At 39.3% G+C, this 21,967-nt stretch overlaps 1 protein-coding gene and 1 long non-coding RNA gene across 3 annotated transcripts in view; one reads left to right on the forward strand and one right to left on the reverse strand.

The window, feature by feature from the left end:
• Window positions 1-2,517: 2,517 nt before the first annotated feature.
• Window positions 2,518-15,948, forward strand: LOC129334051 (uncharacterized). The gene is made up of 4 exons (XR_008597466.1): window positions 2,518-2,650; window positions 3,941-4,047; window positions 10,226-10,370; window positions 15,540-15,948. It is a non-coding gene; the product is annotated as an uncharacterized LOC129334051 (long non-coding RNA).
• Window positions 6,754-21,967, reverse strand: part of ST18 (ST18 C2H2C-type zinc finger transcription factor) — a 100,959-nt gene continuing 85,745 nt past the window's right edge. For both annotated transcript variants that reach the window (XM_054985979.1, XM_054985980.1), the window contains 7 exons: window positions 18,025-18,087; window positions 17,850-17,930; window positions 15,447-15,668; window positions 14,593-14,681; window positions 13,526-13,629; window positions 8,696-8,839; window positions 6,754-7,127 (listed from right to left, as the gene is read on the reverse strand). In XM_054985979.1, the coding sequence (XP_054841954.1) occupies window positions 6,987-7,127; window positions 8,696-8,839; window positions 13,526-13,629; window positions 14,593-14,681; window positions 15,447-15,668; window positions 17,850-17,930; window positions 18,025-18,087 (844 nt within the window). In that variant the 3' untranslated portion in view covers window positions 6,754-6,986. The remainder of the gene's footprint in view (window positions 7,128-8,695; window positions 8,840-13,525; window positions 13,630-14,592; window positions 14,682-15,446; window positions 15,669-17,849; window positions 17,931-18,024; window positions 18,088-21,967) is intronic.

Raw genomic sequence — 21,967 nt, forward strand, 5'->3', positions numbered from 1 at the left:
TAAACAGATAAGAGCAAAATTTCTAGTCTATGCATTTCTTATTTTAAGAAGTGATTTATTTATTTTAAGAAATGATAGCAAAGGAACAGAAAGATTATTTCAGGGGTTATTCCTGAATGTATCTTTAATTGTAACGACTTATGTAGAAAACAAATATTTTAGCACAGGTTTGACAAAGTATATCCTCCTGCAAGTAACTCACAATCTGTTAATAGGGGGGGGGGAATTAAGCTGTTTAATTCAGAAACTGCCCTGTCTTCTGCTCATTATTGTATACTCAAAAGAATTCACCAAAGGCAGTATAAATAGCCATGAAAACAGCTACAGAACTGCTAACATGCCTAGTGTAGCACTATGTGAAGTCATACCCAAGCATTTGAAGAACAACCTGAGCAGCTATTTTCCTTTTGCTCACAGCTCTTTGGATCCAACCCTCAACTTGGAGATATATTTGTACACATGCACACACCCTTCTCCATATCCCAAAGCAACTTGTTTTCCTTGCTTAGATGTAATTAAAAACACTTCGTCATTTTGTCAAGAATTCCATTCAACATATAATGGTCCTGGCACTAAATAGAGGAGAAAGCATATGCTGCTTGCATGCCTCTATGTTTCTGCCTCCTCTGAAACACATGCTGTGATTATCATTATGAAGAATTTTTTGAATCTATTCTAATCTTCACAGGTGGTTGTGAGTGAAACAAAATTGTTGCAGCAATGTTCAGATTCTCCTCTTTTTGAGTACATCTGTATCAATATGATGCAGCCAGTTGTAACTCACTACTGTGCAAATGTTTAATCTATGTCTGGCTTCATTCATTCTGATTCAGCAGGGACAATTTTCATGCAAAGACTAGCTTATGGCTGCCACTTTGGATACAATGCTATATGCACAAGTGTCTACATGGGAACAAGTGCTGGGAGCTCCTAAAGCTGCGTGCAAAAAATGGTTGAAACTGCTTGTTTCAGGAAGGGGAACAAATTTAAGACACCCACTTACTCTTATTTCCTGATTCATACATTGGCTGATTCTGCACATGTTGGATAATGCACTTCCAATCCTCTTTAGAGATCATTTGGAACTGAATTTTTCGTGCATGAAACAAAAAATCCACTTCTAAACAATTGCTAAAGTGCATTGAAAGTGCATTATCCAACGTGCACGGAATCAGCCATTGTTAGAGTTGTGTAGTTGCAGCTTTCCTGAAACTGGATCTCAACTGGTTCCATTAGGTGGAAAGCATCAAATGGGATAGACAACTTACTGATTTTCTTTTTTTTTCCAATATAATTTTTATTATTGAATGAACAGAAAAGCATATATTGCAACTTGTAGAAAAAGAATATAAATAGATAAAAGAAGAAAGATATACAGCTAAAAAAGGAAAAAGAAACAAAAGAAGGATATTATTTAACAATTCTAATTCCATAGCTTTCAAAATTCAACCAATATTTCAAATCTTCTAAATAAAAAATGTCAATAAATTAAAGTCTTATTATTGCTCCATTTACATTAAGTTATACAACTTCTGCTGTTCATTTTGCTGCAAATATCACTCTGACTGCCGTTATTATGCAATTAAAAACTTCTTTCAAATTTTTTAGGATTTTTTTTTGTCAGAATACCCAAGAACATAGTCTTTGGATCTAGAAAAAAAATTATTTGTAAGATACATTGCATTTATGTCATGAATTTCTTTCCAGGTTTTTAAAGTTATTTTACAGATCCAACACCTATGGTAAAAGGTACTGTCATGTTCTTTATATTTCCAACATTTCCCCTTATAATTCTTATTAATTTTTTCTATATCTTTCTGTTTAACATATCGTTGGAAAAACATTTCAGAGAAACTCACCGTTTTTCCATAGAATGTCAGTATATCTATTTAGTATTTGTTCTTTAGGTGATTGATAAATATTGATATTTTTATTTTTATTTACATGATTTATAGCCTGTCTTTTCCAATGGGACTCAAGGTGGATCACACCGTGCAAATAAAACAGAAGACAGAGGACAGGGCATCCAAGGAACAAAGCAATAAAGTTGGTACTGCAGAAATCTGAAAGCAGATAGATCCAGTAGGAGCAAAAGTGAATCATGGTCTTTGTTTATATTCAAAGAGAAGTCATCATCTAAAGCCACTAGGGTTGTATGTCCCGTAGCCCAGCCTAAACCAGACTAAAAAAGGTCCAGCTTTGTTAGCATGAAACATGAAGCTGCACTTAACACAAATCATCTCATTAATATACTGCTTTTTTGAAATTCAATCTTGAACTAGGAGCCTGGAAGCCTGGGAAAAAAACTAGCACAAATACAAAAATACCACACTTTCCTTCAGACAAAACTGCAACAAGAGATTGTTTACATTTGCTTCATATCCAGCTCCAAACTGAAGTATTGTTTAACAGTCTGGTTAATTTTTAATTGAAAATGACAGATGTATTTTGAACTTTAGACTAGAAACTATCAGTTGTATCCAAGAAGTTTTCCTCTAGTGGAGGCTTACTCTAAGATAAATGTGCAGAGGATTGCATCCTGAAAGGAGTAGGTAGAGCAATGGAGAGAAAAGCGGAGAAAAAGCGGAGAAAAAGGATCTATGCTGAGGTCAATGTAATTTAACTTATTCAGAGCAGTTTGGAATCATGGGTAAGCGAGTGAGATGATTAAGAGTGTGAATAACACCTATTTTCTCTGGACAGGGAAAACCCAAGCAGACAGTAAAGAGCTTCAAGAGGATCTCTCCAAATTGAGTAAATGCAAACAAAATGGCAAATGAGGATTGGTATAGGTTAAAATGGTGTACTTTGGAACACAACTCCTAATTTTGCATACATGTTGATGGGGTTTGAACTGGTAGTAAGTAAATGAGAAAGAAGTTTTGAAGTTGTAGTAAATAGCTCAATGAAAACATTGTCCTGTCATGTGAACACAGTATAAAAAGTAAATTCTCTATCAGGGACCTGAAAATAACATGACTATTAGGTAATGCCCTTATATAACTCAGTGGTCCAGCCATGTTTAGAAAACTGTATGTTGTGCTCTTATACTTGATGGTGAACATTACAGCCTCAACTATTTTTCTGGCTGTGTGTGTTATGTGCCGTCAAGTTGCCTCCAACCTATGGCGACCCTATGAATGAAGAACCTACAAAACGTCCTATCATTAACAGACCTGCTCAGCTCTTGCAAACTGGAGGATGTTGCTTCTTTTATTGAGTCAAGCCATCTCATTTTAAGTTTTCCTCTTTTCCTACTGCTTTCTACTTTTCCTAACGTTATTGACTTTTCCAGAGAAAAGCTTGGAAAAGTTTGACCAAAGTACGATAGTCTCAGTTTTGTCATTTTAGCTTCAAGGGAGAATTCAGGCTTGATTTGATCTAGTACCCACTTATTTGTTCTTTTGACTGTCCATGGTATCTGCAGAACTCTCCTCCAGCACTACATTTCAAATGAATCAATTTTCTTCCTGTCAGCTTTCTTCACTGCCCAATTTTCACATCCATACATCATAATAGGGAATACCATTGTTTGGATTACCTTGAACTTGGTTCCCAGAGAGATGTCTTTATCTTTAAGGATCTTATCTAGCTCCCTCACAGTTGCTTTTCCACGTCTCAATCTCCTTCTCATTTCCTCATTGCAGTCTCCCTGTTGGTTAGGCCAAGAAATAGAAAATCTTGGACAATTTCAATTTCCTCATTGTCAACTTTAAAATTGTGTAACTCCCTACAGCATTATATACCCAAGCAAAAGAAGAACTCCCCTCCCTCCTCCTCTCCCCCACACTCCACACTCCTTAAATTGTCCCTAAATATAGTAAAACAAGCAGTGTAAATTCTGGTAATTATGTAATAATTATATTGTTTCTGATTTATATTTTAATGTGATTCTGAACATTATTGCTTTTTAAATAAAAGAAAACCTTTATCTTTGCAGCATCTCACTGTTGTAATTCTCCTCAGAAAACTGCTCCAAAACGAAGAGTTCCTAACTGCTGGAAACTCTGGCTTTTCTATTTCAATATCATTAAGCAGCTGCTAATGGTCAGTGCAAATCCTTTCTTGTTCTGGTATAGACAGTCTACCTCTGCCAAGAAGTGAAAGCCTGATGCTTAAGCAATGGGAGCAGTAGTGGGGTTCTTGATTGCATTCCCTGTATAGCTTCTGAAGTAGTTCATGTTTCTTTCTTATCTGACAAAGTAATACATAATCAAAGGATTTGTTATAGAAGCCACTTTACATATGATGATTTAACTGGAATAACACTTTTCCTACACAAAACATGCAAATCAATTCACATAGTTATCATTTCTCAGGTATAGTAAAAATGTGTGTGTGTCATGTGTCAACTGAAGACACCAAAGAACTTACAGAACCGGTTTCAGTATCAATTTTATTTCCTACCATACACCAAATGTACAGCACAGAACACAATTTTTGTTGCTTTGATGTAAGAAATATTAATTGTATGAAGGAACAGTATACAAACTACTCCAAAATTAAAAAAAAATGCATACATCATTGCTCTTTACAAAAGGTCTAATTTACAGGACAGCTTGTCAATGCAAATTAATCTAAGTAAGGAAAGGAAAATAAAGGGGAAAGGGAGGGAATCACAGTACACATTACAAAACTTCAAATACAAAGGAGGCAAATAAATAAAAAGATACATCCTGAGCAAATAATCCAAACACAGATAAATTAACTTGAGGTCATAGGAAATTATAGTAATAAATAGGCCAGTAAGAGATTCTTTAATTTAAATTAAATAAAATATATAACAAATTTCTTAAAATATTTAGTAAATTAACTTTTAGTCTCTATCATGAGTGAACTCATTTTTGTTTGCATTAAACAAGTATAGCAAATGTATTTTTAGAACAAGTACAATAATTTAATAGCAAATTTGGTGTTGTACTTTATATCAGCACATACTGTAGCTTCTGTCAAAATGTTTCTTTTAAAAAATAAACACAGCTTCTAAGAACATACATCTCTCCTGTCTAAACTAAGGTCTGAGGGCCAAATCAATCCCTCCCCCCACATGGACAGCAAGCCCCACCTAATGCAGAACAGCAACCACAGCATAAGAAAGTTGAATGAGTTCCAAGACGTACCTTCAGATTGGGACACAATAATAGAATTGCATGAGTCAAGCCTGTTAATGCTGTCATGTCCAGTTGAGATATAAAGTAGACAAATAAAATAAGCACTTCCATTGTAGCACAGAAAAATTAAATGCACGCTAGATTCATGTATACATTTTACACTGAGGCACATATGCTCATGAGGCGTGTGTGCATACAAAAAAAGGCAGTTTAGCTGGTTGTCAATACTTGCTTTAAAAACAAACAAAATTAAAATTCTGGAAAAATGTTTACTAGTTATAATCCCTGAAATAGACATTGGGCTTCCGTTTGTAGCTTTGTACAGTTTTGTATACCTCTGTTTATGTACCAAAAAGACAATCTGGGACACGAGTGTATGCATTTCTGCCTAAGGGCTGTAGCAGTTGGAATCCTGCTCATAAGGAATGCCAGTCAACTGAAACTAAGGCAGCTCCAAATGCAAGCAACACCCTAGTCCAAAGCTCCACAGTACATCTCCAAGAGATGTATGCACATCTCTTCTGTAAGCCATGTCTCCCTTCCATGTCTGAGATAACTCTGTTCATATCATAGGGAACTACAAATGAGTTGCTACAGTGGTGCTAATTCTTGGATGTTAAGCCCTTTCAAATCTGAATAGACCTTGCTTCAAAATGTATGTGTTTGGATTCATAACGTCAGTGTGTAATGTAGATAAAACCTATAAATGCATTGCCACGGGTCATGGGGGCAACCATCACACATTGTTGCTCTGCAGTCTCGGTTCACTTTAGTGGAGCTTGACTCTGCCATGTCAGAACGCAAAAGCAACTGCAGGCTTCTCAGATTCTCTCATTCTACCAAAAATAATAAATGCCATTTCAGGGAAGGTCTTATTGGCTTAGTTACATGTACAAAATCATCAGTTTGGGATGCTTTTTTCCAATATGAAATTATATAGATATTGGTCAACTGACCAATGTTTTTATAAGATTCTGTACCAAAAGGCATCAGGTCATTTCAAAGCCTATCATATTTATGGGGATAAAAATGTATTTTTCATGAATAAACATGAAAAAGAAAAATGGATCCTTAAAATCAATCCTGGTCTTCACTGGAATGGTTTAAAATAATCATTCTATGTAAGCTAAAACACGCAGCCACATCCAATGCTTTGCTGATTGCTATATTTCATTATTGCTAACAAATTCTTGAACTCTCCCAGCATGCTGTGCTTGAAGAGCTTATGTTCCTCCAGCAGAGGGAGCCATTCTCCTTTGCATCCTAGGTTATTTACCTCTCATGCTACTGCAAACAACAAATCCATTTCTTATTTCATTAAAAAAAGCAATTATAAAAAGCAGGATGTGGTGAAAATAAAACTAGATCACAGTTCTGTTATTTGTTTCTTTCATAGCTTTTTTCTTTTTCCTGTACAAACCCAGCAAATTATTCAATTTACACTATAACTTTCAGTCTATTTAAAATCCTATTGCAAAATAAATTAACAAACACATTTGTAAAAATATGGCAGGCTGCAAGAAATGTTGTCAAAATATTAAAAAAAAATCCCAACTCTTTGATTGAAAATAAATTTAAAAATGTAAAAAAATAGGTACACACACTTTTTACATTCACTTTTCAAAATGAAAAGAGTGCAAAACAACGACAACAAAAAGGAATTGTATTGAAATAAATATATTCTATGATCAGAATCATTGCTGTTAATACAATAGTCTGTTATGTTTTCTGTCCTTTTATGTCAGCTGGAAAAAAATAGTGCAATGTTGTAGTTGTAAATGCAGCACAGCAACCGATGCTCCAGAGCAGTCTGGGGACTCTTGACAGGATCCTGTTGCTGCTAAGTAACTCCTGTTGCCCAGCAGCCTCCCCATTCTACACGTGAATACCCTTCACTGCCTGTTTGATACTTTCCAGCAGAGCCTTGCAGTCTGGGGAATAGTCCCGCTCCAGATTGCCGTACATGTCGGTGAGTGTATTTACATACGCTTCAAAATTCTGCTCGCTGATTGGGCCCTGAGTAAAGAGAAGACATATTACACCAAAACACAGGCTACTATGGAGACTAGATGCAAACTGTCACCTGGACAGAAGCAGCCACAGATATGGATCTGGTAGAAATGGGCTTTGCAAAACATTGTTTTGTCCACAGGACTTTAGGCTAGTGCCTAGATTATAGCCTTTTGCTAGAGTTGACTACTGATCTGAGGAAAAGTGCTTTGGTTATTTGTTGTCAGACCAGTTGTAAAAAAAAAAGAAAAAGGCAAGGGACAAGGGTGTGGACTCTCCCCCTCTTTTCCCCAGCTACAGACTTAAGTTAAATAAATTGTGTACCGGGTTTTACCCAAGACCCATCAAAATAATGGGGTTCTGCTGCTGGACCCATTTAAAACCCATTGGGTTCCACTTACAGACCTTGCTCTACAAATGCTGAGCTAGTACCAATTCTCTGCCAAGTGGATGGTTGATCCAGAAAGGGTGGGGAACCCACTCCTTCATACATATAGTTTTCTTTTAAATAAATTAGTAGATTGGTAAAGGGAGCTTAGAAAACATACCCTCAAATGCTCATAAGTTTCCTTGGGCAGTCAAAGATTACACTAAGCTTCATTCACTGTCCAGAAAGTAAAGAGCTAATTAAGGGTCTGAGTATCCCTAAAGTGTTTTTTGTTACCTTTTGCAAAACAGACCTCCATGCCACATCACAGACACTCTTTGCAATGGCCCTCAGCTTCCAAAAAGGGTTTGTCAGACACCATGCAAGAAATTCAAGTCCAAAGCTCTCTTGGCCATAAAAAGCTGACTCTGTGTATCCAGGCCACTCTAACACAATGGCTATGCAATTCTGGGCCTTGATGTGATCCTTACTCTTCCCTCTTCAAACTTAAAAAAAGTGAAATTTATTCATGCTGTGAAAAAGGCCACAATGCAAGAAGTGAGCAACTTTTAACAGATCTAAAGAGACTTTGGACTTGGGGTTTTTTGTGTGGCAGCTCAAATTGCTGCAGAACAAACAGCCTTTGAAGTTGAGAAAAAGTAGTGTATGATATGGCTTGAAGTTCTGCTGTTCAAAGAAAAAAGAAAAAAAACCCACTGGACACACCCACCCTTCAGGTATGCTTTAAGTTTGAATCACAGCTAGCATGTGTATAACCTAATATAGATTAAGTCCTAGATTCCTACTCCGCTGAGTTTTTCCTTTTACAAAAATATGGGGTTGTATCCTACAGGTGTGTGAGTAGAAGGAGCTTGCACATGAGGGCCACCTTATCACCCTGTTTCCTCTAGCATCCCCTCCCTTATGTACACCCAAAACACTCTGCTAAGGGTTTGGGGACCCTCATGAACAAAGTGCCACACCATGGGAGGCTGCAGTGAAGGGGCAAATCGGGCAAAATTGCTTCCCTTTACTGTTGAACAAGAACAGACCATTTGCTCTTTTAAAAAGCTGTATCTAGAATTTTTGACACGGACATTTCCATGGTAGATTGTGTGGAATGATTTTAACTGTTAAAGTCTCTCTCTGACAGGTCTGCAGTGTGGGTTCCCAGAGCAACCTGCCAGCATTGTAGTCACAGACATACCATTTGTGGAAGCTGAATGTCTGCAAGACTGGAGATGAGGGCTTGGCTTAGGCCAGCCAACTCCTTTAGCAGGCTCTCGTTGTTCTGCTCTATAAGTTTGTTCTCTTCTTCTATTGTTTTCAGATTGCTTTCCATAGATGTTATCTGAAACCACGAAGCAAAATGACAGTGTGGAAAGTGGGCTCTTGTCCTCAAACACAACTGCCCACAATTCCTTGCTCAGAAGAGTCAGGACAAGATGTATGTGCAGAACTGATCCTCAGATACTTTCAGTTGCATGTACATCAATGCCACAAGACACTCCTAATTAGGGCAAGTCCTATTATTTTCAAACCAGTGGCTTCAGCTGTTGTTTCACAAAAGAAACATGTTTAAATGAAGCTATAGACTGTGACCCTGTTGGATAAAAAGATCATTGTTTGTGGAGAGTGAGATCACAAATGGATGAAAGACAGAAAGACTCAAGCTGACAAAATGGGAGAAAGGTTAGTGGATGGTTATAAATGAAGAGCTCTGCCCTGAGGCATTGAGTAAAGAAGCAAGCAAGCTACAGTTTACATGGCTCCCTTTTTCTTACAGCATCTATGCTGTCTCATTATGATAGCAGAAACCCTGGTATTAGGTCTTGAGCTATTTTCCTGGGCGAAGTTATGTGATAGAATGAGCTCAGATTAGAACAGAACGGAGTGGAAATACTAAAATTAAAAGAAATAGGATAGAAAATGAAAGGGGTTGATAAAGTAGCTAATTCAGGGCCTGTTTCAGATCTGGCAGGCCAAGAGACTGCTTGAGAGATGAGAATACTGCTGGAATTCCCAAAACAGAATTAAAAGTCTGGTAATACTTGAAAGACTGAAGGTATACATTTTCTGGGTTGAAAGGACACTCCTGATTCAGGATCAGAGAAAGGATGTTTACAAGAAGGCATGGAAATCTCTGAAGCTAAAGGGATTTTGGATGAAGGGCCTGAAGGTTCGGGAAAAGAGACATTTTGCTTGTTGTCAGTGCTGTTCAAATAAGCCAGGAGAGGACTGTAGTAGAACACCCTTTTCTGAAACACTTGGTATAGGAAGATTAAGTCACCTGAAAAGGAAATTAAAATATCCATTTGGCTGAGCAGGATGGATAGCTGAGGGAAATCATAGGCAATCTTGATCTCTGTGTAGATATTCAATCCAGGTTCAAATAAACATGCAGAAATGGAATAGGGAGAGAAATGGGATCGAGTCTATTGGACCATCCCCAACCTTCCCATGTTCATCCAAATGTGTGCACATCCAATGTAGCCTCTGAATGTGTTACCTGTAGAGATGGGCACGGACAGGGGGAAAAAACTAACACGATGTTTGTTGTTCGTTGCCATCCATGAACAGGGATTCGCGAACATCGATGGACATGACATGTTCACGAACATACTTGTAGTTGGAAGTTCGTGGGAGCCAAAATGGCCCCCTTGGGACTTAGCTGAACTTGAAATGGGGAAAGGAGAGTCCACGGGTCTCCCCCTTTCATGTCATTTTCTCTTCACAGTGGCAAAACCTGGAATGTCTGCTGGAAGCTAATTGAGGAGTTACAAACTGACCTTCCCAATGTCCAATACCCATCAAATTTGCAGGGGGCATAGTCCTCACTGTCCTCTGAAGACCCTCCAAGTTTCAGAGAGATTGCACCCTGGGTAAGGCATGATCCATGGGTCTCCCCCATTCATGTTCTGTTTACAGTGGCAAAAACTGGACTGTCTACTGGAAGCTACTTTGAGGGGTTACAAACTGGCCTTCCCAATGTCCAACTCCCACCAAATTTGCAGGGAACATAGTCCTCACTGTCCTTTGAAGACCCCCCCCCCCAAATTTCAGAGAGTTTGGACCCTGGGAAAGCCATGATCCATGGGTCCCTCCCTTTCCTGTCATTTTCTTTTCACAGTGGAAAAAACTGGACTGTCTGCTGGAAGCTACTTTGAGGGGTTACAAGCCAAAAGGAAAGCCAGAAGGAGTTCAGACAGAGTTCAGACAGTACATGGCTATGTTGCCAGGGGAATTGATTGAAAGGCGCCAGACTGTCTGGCTTTACAAATGGCTGACAAATGCCATGAAGAGGGCTTGGAACGAACACACGTTTGCCAGGAACAGGGCCTCATGAACAGCTTGCTCACGAACAGCGGATTGGGCTGTTCGTGGCTTTTTTTTTGTTCGTATTGCTGTTCATGCCCATCTCTAGTTACCTGTAATCTCCAAAAATAGTGGATACAGATTACATGTTCAGATCCAGTACTTCTTGGAGTATACAAGCTCATAGGGTTTTACAGAGAAGTTTGGATGAATGCATACTCCAGCATGGTCATGCTGTGATTAGGCTGTTGGAATAGGACTTAAGAGATCTGTGTTCAAATCCCTAAACTGCCATGACACTTACCTTGGGCCAGTTTCTCTATCATAGCCTAACATGCCTCACAGAGTTGTTGTGAGGATAAAATGGAAGGGGAGGAGAACCATATATGATGTTGTGCTCCCTGGAGGAAGAGCATAGTAAAAATATGATATAGGTTGAGGGCAGGACCAGCAGGTGTGAACCCATTCCCCTCTACATTCATTCATATTCTTCCTGAACTATTGTTCAACCTACAGTATTACATGAACCAAGGCCCATTCTTGGGATCTGTAAACCTGGTAAGACCAAGTTTTCCTGGACAAAATGTACCTAGTTTATAGGAAGCACTTGCCATGTTATTGGGGACTGTTAAATTATGTGACTCCAACTCTGTGGTTATGTTAACTGTTCATATGAACTGATCATGTCTGTTTTAATGTAAGGCAAGAATAGATAACTATAAGCAAGTAACTATTATGTTCAGTATAATTACACATTTGCTCCAGAAAACACCCAGCCCATGAAGCACAATCTCCCCTCACTACTTCCTTGTTGCTTTCAGAACAACTATATAAAGTCTTCTTTAAAGATTACACAAACTGGAATTTGGTTTGGGGAAACCCCATCTCAAATTGTGTTTAACATGTGACTGGAAGTTGACCTTTAAAACTGTGTGTGTGGGGGGGAGTGCAAATCATCACCTGTGTGTGTGCAGAGAAAGGAAGTGCCTCTCCATCTCCTCCTTTCAACCCTGCACTCTTTAACTAGCAGTGGGGGGAGGGCTATTTGTCTTACAGTTCCGTACGTCTTCCAGGGATCTTCCCATATCATCTATTATGCCTAATCAGACACATGAAACCAGGAAGTAAGGCAAATAGCCTTCCACTATTGCCTTTATCTGCTTAAAGTGCACAAGGTGGAAAGGAGGGGATGGCACTACTCCTGCCTCTGCTTGCACACAGGAGATGGGCACAAACAGAAAAAAAACCCCGAACATGATGTCCGTTGTTCGTTGCATCCACGAATAGGGACTCACAAACAACCACGAACATAGCCCTGTTCATGAACATGTTCGTGGTTGGCTGTTCATGGGGGCCAGCAGGCTCTCCTCCAGCCATCATCCAAGTCAAGATCCCTACCGCACCACTCCCAGAAATCTGACCTGAGCAGGTACCAGGAAAAGTACCAATAATAAATAATAGCTTGGCCCAGAGCCTGGTGGAACTTGAAGGGGCAGATCCCTATCCCACCACAGACAAAGAAAATTCAAGCTCCAATGCACTCTATCAAAATGCCAACAACAACTCTCTCCCTCTCCACTGTCTGCAAACTAAGCCAGAGCTGGGAGCCCCCCTCCCCCCTGCTCTTTGCTCCCTTGTAACAAATTTGGAGCTCTACACATGAAATGAAGACCTGCCTATCAAGCCAAATTGGGCTGAGAGTGGGGTTTCCAGGGCAACAGCAGGAGTTCAGACAGAGTTCAGACAACCCCTGCCTAAACAGCCAAGGGAATTGATTGCAGGTGCCAGACTGTCTGGCTTGACGAACAGCAACAAACAGCAATGAATGAGGCTTGCAACGTCCACCTGTTCGTTTAGAATGGGGCCTCATGAACAGCTTGTTCTCGAACAGCAGATTGGGCTGTTCATGGCTTTTTTGTGTGTGTATTGCTGTTTGTGCCCATCTCTAATTTGCACCCTCTACCCCAGTTTTAAAGGTAAGTTTCCAGTCACACATTAAACATAAAATGGGTTGGGGTTTCCCCCAAAGCAAACTTGAGTTTCTATAATGTGTAAAGAGGCCCTAAAAGAGTTACCTCATTTTTTACATTGCTGCTTGTGCCAGGAGAAAGAACCAAGTGAGGTAAGAAGGACTATTTACCCTTGTGTCTGAAGAAGTGAGCTGTGGCTCATGAAAGCTCACACCCTACCACAAATTTTGTTAGTCTTATAGGTGCTACTGGACTCTTGCTCTTTTCTATATACACTTACGCATTTAATATCAACTAAAAACATGAATCACAAAATATAGAGAGAGCCCCCCAATGGTAGAGTTCACACTTTGTATGCAGAAGTTGTCATGTTCAAGTCCTATTTTCCTCAGGCCAAAGGAACTTAGAGCAGAAACATGAAAGACCTTTGCCTAAGAGTTTGTTGCCAGTCAGAGTAGATAGTTCTGGCCAATGGTCAGACTCAATAGAAGGCAGCTTCATACAATCATGTTAATTTTATTTCAGAGTGTATAGGGAGGCAGATGAAGCCAAACCCTTGATAAATCAGCCTGTTTTGTTTATTCTGCTCACCCACTCTACATCCTGCCACAATACCAGACTTGCAAGAGTAATTGTGGAGAAAATAAAGCAGATGTTCTGTGTGCCACATAGAGTAGAATTCACCATTCTTGGATCAGTCTAAGACAGGTAGACCTTATTGCTGGGTTTCAGTGAAATGCTTTCTTTCTTACCTGTGTCTGAAGTTTCATCATGTCAGCTTCAATTTTAAGGTTAGATTCATTCAGCTCTTTTATTTCTTCATCCAAATGTCTAATTTCTTCTTCATTTTCTAAACCTGCACAAAATTTAATGTAAAATAAAACCTGTCTGAAAGGGTGGACAAACACTAATTCCTCTGCTAATGGAACTGTATATATTGTACCTTGGCTGCTTAGTTTTCAACTAACCAGAATGGGAGCCAAAGGCTCCCATTACATTATTTTAGGGCCAGAGAAGGAGCCACGAAGCACAAAAAGTCTTTCAGCAATATAGAATTGGTGGAGGGGTACTCAGATAGTGAGAAAAGAGTGCCCCTATTTTCTTCAGAGCAATGCTGGAGGGCATATTATAATTATTCCTTACATTTGTGGAGCTCAATAGACCTTAACATAGCTCAGAATAATATCTTTGTGGCATGACTGGATAGCTGCATCAGAGTCAGCCAACTGCCTGTACCACATGCCACAAAACTTGCTGCTGTTACTCAGGATTCTCTCCTGTGCTACCCTCACTCCATTTCCAACCTGAAGCAATTGCCATGATGAAATAGTACTTTATACATTGATGTCAACTGTTCATATCTGAAAAGTAAAGGATTAAGCAGAGCTAAAGAAAGAATCTCAATCTTTTTCTGGAAGTGCCAAATCGGGATGAAGGGGACTTCTTCAAACTACTCTTAAGATATGTGAAAAGAATATCCACACATGGCGATAATAGAATTAGGTACCTTTTCATATTATTAACCATTCTTCAAAATATAACAAGATTAATGTAAAATAGAGGAGAACAAATGAAGGTGCTGGTAAGGTGGGGCAAATGTCTGTATACTAGAGAACACAATCCTTGTAATATCTATTCTTATTCTGTATTCATGAGAGAGAAGGATAAAAATCAGCCGGAGGTCACCCATATTCTATTCAAGGAACAATGTGATGATGCAGTACTTCAAAAACACTTCTAAGGTTCCATTTAATTGCCAAAGAAAGTAATTTTAAAAATATATATCTATATCATTTAACTCAGTTTTAAATTTTCTCACCGCCACTTGCTTTCAACTTGATGGTCATTAGTTCTTCAGATATTTTGCCCTTCTTTAAGGCTTGTGCATTTAGAGGACATCCTGACAAACTGAAAAGGGTAGAAAAGGAGACCTATTTGAAAGTTGAAAACCATTTTTGATTGGTACATCTCACTTTCCAAAGTCTTATCAGTATAAATCTTTTTTTTTCTTTACAGCTTTCTGTAATCTATAATCTAATTATAAGCATGCAACTATTATGTAATCTGGTACATAAGACTGCCATCAGCTTATCTAACTATGCAATTATTGAAACAACTAGGATGACAAGTTATCTCTACCCTTGTTTCTGCCATGCTCCTTTTCTCCACCCAGCTGCTGAGCTGTGTACTGGATTTGATAGTAGATAAGATATTAAATAATACTATTCCATAGCAATGCAGTCTCTTTTGATCCAGCTAGTGTTAGGAACAGTGACCTTGTCCTAATGAAGCCCTCAAACCCGAGCCCTTACTTATAAAGCATTACAGCAGCTCAAAGTGCCAACTAGAAAAAGGTCCACAAAAACATACCAGTATTTTAGTAGTGATATGAATATTTGGCCCCTTTAAATGGATATATCAGAAATATTGGTGGATTTCCCATTACTAATTTGGATTTGTGATTGGTTGGGCACTTAATAATACCAATGAAATTTTGAAAGGCCCTTCTTTTAAAACTATCATCCAGAAAGTAGGCTGGGATTAATTTAGAACTCATGCAAAATGCTCATCCCCCATTATTTCACAACCAGTTTAATAGCTTCATTTGTTAAACCATTGGATTGCAGATATGAGTTAAGAGGGAAAAAAAGAAGTAAAGACACAAAGTGATACCTTCTGTGGGTGACAAAAACGTTATTAACATGACCCAGCCCGTTGCAGCCTGGCAAAGGACAGTGTGGCAGCTCTTGCTTGTTCATTTTCCAGGGCAGTGAAGACCCATTGAGAGGACTTTCCTTCTGTCTCTTGGCAGCCAAAGGACAACCCGAAGCAGTGCGATGAGAAGTGTATTTACCTGATATGTGACCTTGGCCATCACAGCCTACCACCGGACATCTACAAAAGCACAGTAAAACTGATATTATTATTATTATTACTTTCACACAAATGGAACAAATAAGAATAAACATAAATAAAAGTATCTGTTTGATTAATACACTAATATAGTAATATTAAGGTAGAGATCTATTGCATTAACATAATCATAAGAACATAAGTAAAGCCTACTGGATCAGCCCAGTGGTCCTTCTGCTCCAGCATCCTGTTTCACACAGTGGCTAACCAATTGCCCTGGTGGGGCATAGAAGCCAAGGCCTTTCCCTGATGTCTCCTAGCACTGGTGCTCAAAGGTTTGCTGCCTCTGCATATGGAGGCGTCCTTCAGTCACCATGGCGATTAGTCATCCTATCCTCTATGAGAATATCGTACATTTATTTGAAGCAAGTAGGATAGTTGAGGATTATTTCAAAGAGATAAATAAAAAGTGTGTGTGTGTGTGTCTGTTGAGCTGTTTGTTGGTCTTCTGAATTCAACTGTACACAATGTCTTCTCTGTTCCCTCACATGTCTACACTGCAGCCAAAGGCCATTGGAAGCCATTCTAGACTCCACAAGAAGCAATCCGAAGAGTCAGTATGGGGAATCTGAGTATCTGATTTAAGGGCCAATTTACAAATTTTGTCTGCCACCAACCTTAAGTTATTCCATATGGTAGTTGTTACATGTGACTCTTCATGCATACTGGGTAATTTTGACCAGCACCAAATGACAACACATGAAATGACATCATGTTACATCCTAAGATGTAAATCCTAAGAGGATTTCCCAGTTATTTTATTTACTTTATTTATACCTCTTTTCTCCCCATAGGGGACCCAATGCAGCTTACATCATACTCCTGTCTTCCATTTTATTTTCACAACAATCCTGTGAGAAGGTGTAACTGGCCCAAGGTCACCCAGCAAGCTTCTATGGCAGAGTGAAGATTAGAACCTGGGTCTCCCAGATCCTGGTCCGACACTTTAACCACTACATCACATTGTAGTTAGGGCCTCAGGCACAGCAAACTGCATCTTGCACTAAAATGCGTGTGTGCGTGCGCTGAGCAAAATTTTGATTTTGATTTTTTTATGTCAGAAAGTGCATGTTGAGTTTAGGGGAATCTTTCACTGAACAGTTAAACATATCTCATGAAAATTAAAAGCTATGCAGTTAGGCCACATTCTAGATACCAGTCATGATTTAGCAAAAGTTCCCATAGAATCAGCAAATCCTTGAAGCATTTGGAACAAGGAAACAATCCAGTCCAGGTATCTGCCCCAAAATTGTGGTTTTAACATGTTTTAATGGTTTTATGATTGTGGAATTCTGTAGATTTTTTTTGTTATAATTGTTTTGAAAGATAGAAAAGTAGTTAACAACATAGTGAATAAAAATAATCTATCTGCATCTCTGAATGAGTTCTGAAAAGCTTCCTAACTTGAGTTAGATCTGAGCATCCCAGAGTATGATTTGAGGGAACATCATAGAGAAACCTTGCTAGAGCCAAGTAGATCTAGATCTAATCAGCGCCTGAATGCAAAACCTCCTTGGATTCTCTGGTGGAAGACAGGCAGGATGTAAAAGTAGTTGCAGCTGTACTGCCATGTGTGAGGCTGGTGTTGCGGGCAAATAACTCACTTCCACAAGAAGGCTTGTGTGAAAACCAGCCACAACTTTCTCGATTACAGTCACTGGAGCTTTGGAATGGCATAGGGCATGGATCCCTGGCATCAACTGACTCACCTGCCATTCAATGAAATGCCCGTCAGCCCATCTGCCTGGGCACTGAACGTGGGATGGTGGGAGATGGAACACCTGCCCCAGGCACCTCCCTGATGATAGCTTGTACCCTTCAATTTCCTCTTGAATCCTTTAAGGGGAATCCAAAGGGGATGAGTTGCCCAGCTGGTGTAAAGTCACCCTAATGTAACTGGCCCAGTGCCCCAGGGATAACTTACAGTGAGTTGATAAAGAGAGTGTTTAAGCTTTAGCACAGTTTGGTTGTGAAACTTTTCTAATACAGTTTGATTAGATGACTGTGGCGGATACAGTGTTTCTTTGCTCCAAGGCTAAGAAATTCGCAGCTCTGTAGGTGGCTTTATTTAGTTTCATTGTCAGGATAGACTAATATAACATGTAGTATATACCAAATTAAACTTTTTTCTTTGTTGTAACAAACCTTTCCCATCCAACTTACTTAAGTTCAGGGTCTTCTTTTTCTTCCTTAGTAGGAGTCACTTTGAGACCACCTTTTCTTGCCCGAGGACAACCAGACAAGCTTAAAGAAATGGGCACAAGAGAAGCAATTTATTTCCACTGGTCTCTGCTGTCCTTCCCCATTCTTTTGCTGCTGAATAAGAAAGGATTCTTACCTTCTATGTGATGCATAGTTTCCAGTCACATGACCAGAGCCATCACATCCAGGCGTAGGACACCTAAGATATTCAGAAAAAAGCTGAACCTTTAGTGCTAGTTACACATCGTAAAAGAAGTTTGCACAGCAGTATCTCATACTTTGACTCAATGCCTAAAGCCAAACATGAAGAGATACTGAGCAATCCATGACTGGATCTTTCTAGTACTTTTTCAAGATAAACTGCAAATTTGAACAGGTCTCTTGGAACTAGAAGAGAAAAGGATTATTACTTTATTACTATTATTACTATTACTACTACTACTACTATGGCAATGCTTCTATTACTGCTACTACTACTACTACTATTATTATTATTAGATAAAATTGCAGGCAAAGAGAGAATCCCTGATTACTGCCCCTCCCCATTTTTCAGATTATGGTGCAGTTTTGACTTACAAAACTACACAGGGGAAGAGTTAAAGCCCTTCTTTCACAGTCCCACACTCCCAATGGCTTAACATTTTCATATGCATTGGGGTGACCTGACTAAGGATCTTCTTGCATGTTGGCTAATTTGGCCCTTAGTGTGCAACTGGAAATACAGGTAGTGGGACCTGAAGAAGCAAATGTTCCATAGTGGTTTTATAAATAGGGATTCTGCCGCTGTCACAAACTTTATTATTTTCCTGGTCTGTTCTTTAAACTACTATAAATCTTTAAATCTTCACAGACTTTAAATCTTTAAAGATTTTCAGGGTATAATCTTTCCAGAGTCAAAGTTTTCTGAAGAAAGGAGCTTTGACTCTTGAAAACTTATACCCTGAAAAGGTTGGTCACTAACAAGCTAGTAGACACAAATCCAGCAGGACTAACACAGTTGCTGCAGCGATGATGGGTACCAAGTACATTGAATTTACATATTGAAAAAGAATATATCTGTTTGCCCTGAAAAACTACACTGAAATATTCCCTGAACAAAGAAATCTATTCCTTTCAGGCCCATTACCAAATAAGACGGGGCCACCAGGATTTTGCATTTTTTTTTAAAAAAGCAAAAATATTGCTCTAACACTATCATGTTGTAACTACAGGTGTAGCAGGTTCTCTGAATCCCAAGCTTTCACTTAAAAAGTAAGTCTCTAGCCCCTTCTATTGAAGAGAGATAAGGAAAAAGGTATATCTCTGTAATGGAAGGGACAAGAAACTTATTTTTCAAAATGAAATCTCAGAATTCAGAGAATCTGCTACACTTATTGTTACAACATGATAGTGCTATAGCTACAGACATTTCGAACAGTACTCCACAGTGAATGGGAAGGTAATGAAAACTTGAAAATAAGTAAAACAGTTTTCTTTTTTTAAAAAAAGGCTCAACACTGCATTGCGAACAGGACACAAGTGGCTTTGTCTGAAAGGGTTAAAATCCATTAGCAACTGACCGAAAGACCAGATGTGACTGAAATTGTACTTTGTTTTTATTTTCAGATATGGAGTAATGGAATGAGAACTTTGGAGTAGACATGGGCATGAATTGAAATACGAAGCAAATTTCATCACGAAATGGGTCGTTTCGTGTGTCGTGAAACCACATTTTGTGGGGCTGCAGTTATCACAAAATTCACGACTTTTAGGCCTGTTTCATTCACTTCATGAGTGATTCATAATTTCAGACAGGTTGGTGCTGATCCATTGATTCCCTAGGCAACAATGGGCACAGACCTTTTGTTGCCATTGGAAATCCCAGTCATAGCCCACTTACCCTTGATTGGCAGCTCTCCTAGCCATCTGGAGAGCCTCCATTCTGCCCTATACAGCCAGGAGCAGGGGGTTAATCCTCTAGGCAACCAAGGAGGTGAGCCTTCTGTAGCCATAGGCATACCAATCTCACCCTCCAAACCCTGTTAGGCAGGTCTGTCAGCCAACCCCAGACCTCCTGTTCTGCTCTATGTCAGCGTTTTTTTATAAAAGGCACTTCTCTCTGCCTCGTGTTTCAGTCCCAGTAGACCAAGGCCGAAGGAAGAACTTGTTGCTGGGGAGATTGCAACATATGCAATCTTGGCCAAACTGAAGGGTGGGTGGAGGAGAACCTGCTGAAGTCTCCCTGTAAGTTTGGCATCTCTCTGGGTGAAAGGGACCATTGAAATGCCCCTGGTTTTGACGAATCACAAAACTAATGAATCGTTTCATGAAACGGGTCAATTTTGTGAAAATTCGTGGTTCACGATTTGTGAAACATGATGAAACATGAATCTCTCATTGTGGTTTTTTCCATTTCATGCCCATGTCTACTTTGGAGTAGAGGTTTAGGCATTTGGATGGGACAGGAAGTAATAGCCTGTGCTGAGCCACACTGAATCTAGGATGGGCCTTGATGAACTACGTGAGGGGGGAGTTGGAGATTTGACACAAGAAACAGGAATCAGCAAAATTACCCGCTCCCTGTCTTGTGTGGGTAGAAATGATTAGTGGGATCTAATCCTTTCTTTACCACTTCTGAGCACATAAGCGTCACTGGTATAGAGCAGGAATGCAGCATTTGACTACCTTCACAAAGAAATAGAATAATCACATTTTGCATAATTAGCAAAATGGTGCAGTTTGGGGGGAGGTAGGCTTTAAAACTAGCAACTACACAAACAATATCCATGTACGGTTGCCAGCTTTCACAAGAGGGCTGGAGATCTCCCGTAATTAAAACTGATCTCCAGAATACATAGATCAGTTTCCCTGGAGAAAATTGCTGCCTTGGAGATTGGACTCTATAGAATTACACACTGCTGATGTCCCTCCCCTCCCCTCAGCAGGTTTTACCCCTGAATCTCCTGGAATTTCCCAAACTGAATAGAACAGCATAGTATTCAATACTGGAATTAATATACTATTGGAGAAAAAATTACATTTTCCCAATGACAACATGTGTAATTTGAATTCTGGGGGAAAGTGACTGGCTTTTTAAGAGAAGTACTGCCCTCAGGAATTCTGTCTCTATTTCTTACAATTAATTAGTAATGATTCTGTTCTGGTTGCACTTTTTAGGCTACATTACGTAAACCTAGAATTCTGTTAAACATATCTGGAAGCCTTGATCATATTTTATCCAAGCATCTTCATTAGCCAAAACGTTCCGAATGATAACTGGATGATTGCCTGCCAATCATCTTTATTTCATGGCCAGATGCACAGAGCACTGAGACTTCCTTAAACCCTAAATATCCACCCTTTTCCTTGTGACTTCTCTGTGCGATATATAGCTTCATCTGATTTAATGCTTGCTTTAGTTGCATTCAGATGGTGTGTATCCAGTGGTGAAGGATAAAAAGGGAAGATTTGTTGGCTGAGTTTTGGATGAACACTCATATTTGAAAGCTTAGCTCAAGTGCTTTGAACTTGAAATCAAACTGGGTATTTTGTGCGATCCTGCTTTCTTGCACAACTTGATATTTCCAGCTGGCTTAAACAAATCAGAATGGTTTCTTTCTCAAGATCTGCTTCAGGAGCTGGCTAACAATGTGACACAATCCTTGATGAGATAACATTGCTCCCAATCTTCCCCCTGCCCCCACAGTGGCAGAGCACAGTGTTCCACCATCATAAATATTTTATACAAAATCAACAGCAGGCAACACACAATCAATAGCAGGCACTTGCTAGAGTAACTCTTACATTTGTGAAAATCCAAGAGTGCTAGGGAGAAAAGTTGTATGGAGTCGGGCATAGGGTGGGAGGAGGGATGGAAATGAAAAACAAAAAAAAATTGGCTGTTTCAGTATGACAGTTTAACATTTTTTAAAGGAAATGAGTTGTTCGCTTGATGCCTGTAGTGACCCATTCACCAGTATAATGTAATACTTGCAAAGAGTCAGCATTAAAAAAATACCTGTTGGAGTGAACTACTTGTTGCCTATGAATTTGCCCATTCTTTGTGGCAGCTCAACAAGTTATCAGTGAGTAATGGTGAT

Source organism: Eublepharis macularius, chromosome 7, assembly GCF_028583425.1.
Source record: "Eublepharis macularius isolate TG4126 chromosome 7, MPM_Emac_v1.0, whole genome shotgun sequence".
In the NCBI taxonomy this organism is placed as follows: Eukaryota; Metazoa; Chordata; class Lepidosauria; order Squamata; family Eublepharidae; genus Eublepharis; species Eublepharis macularius.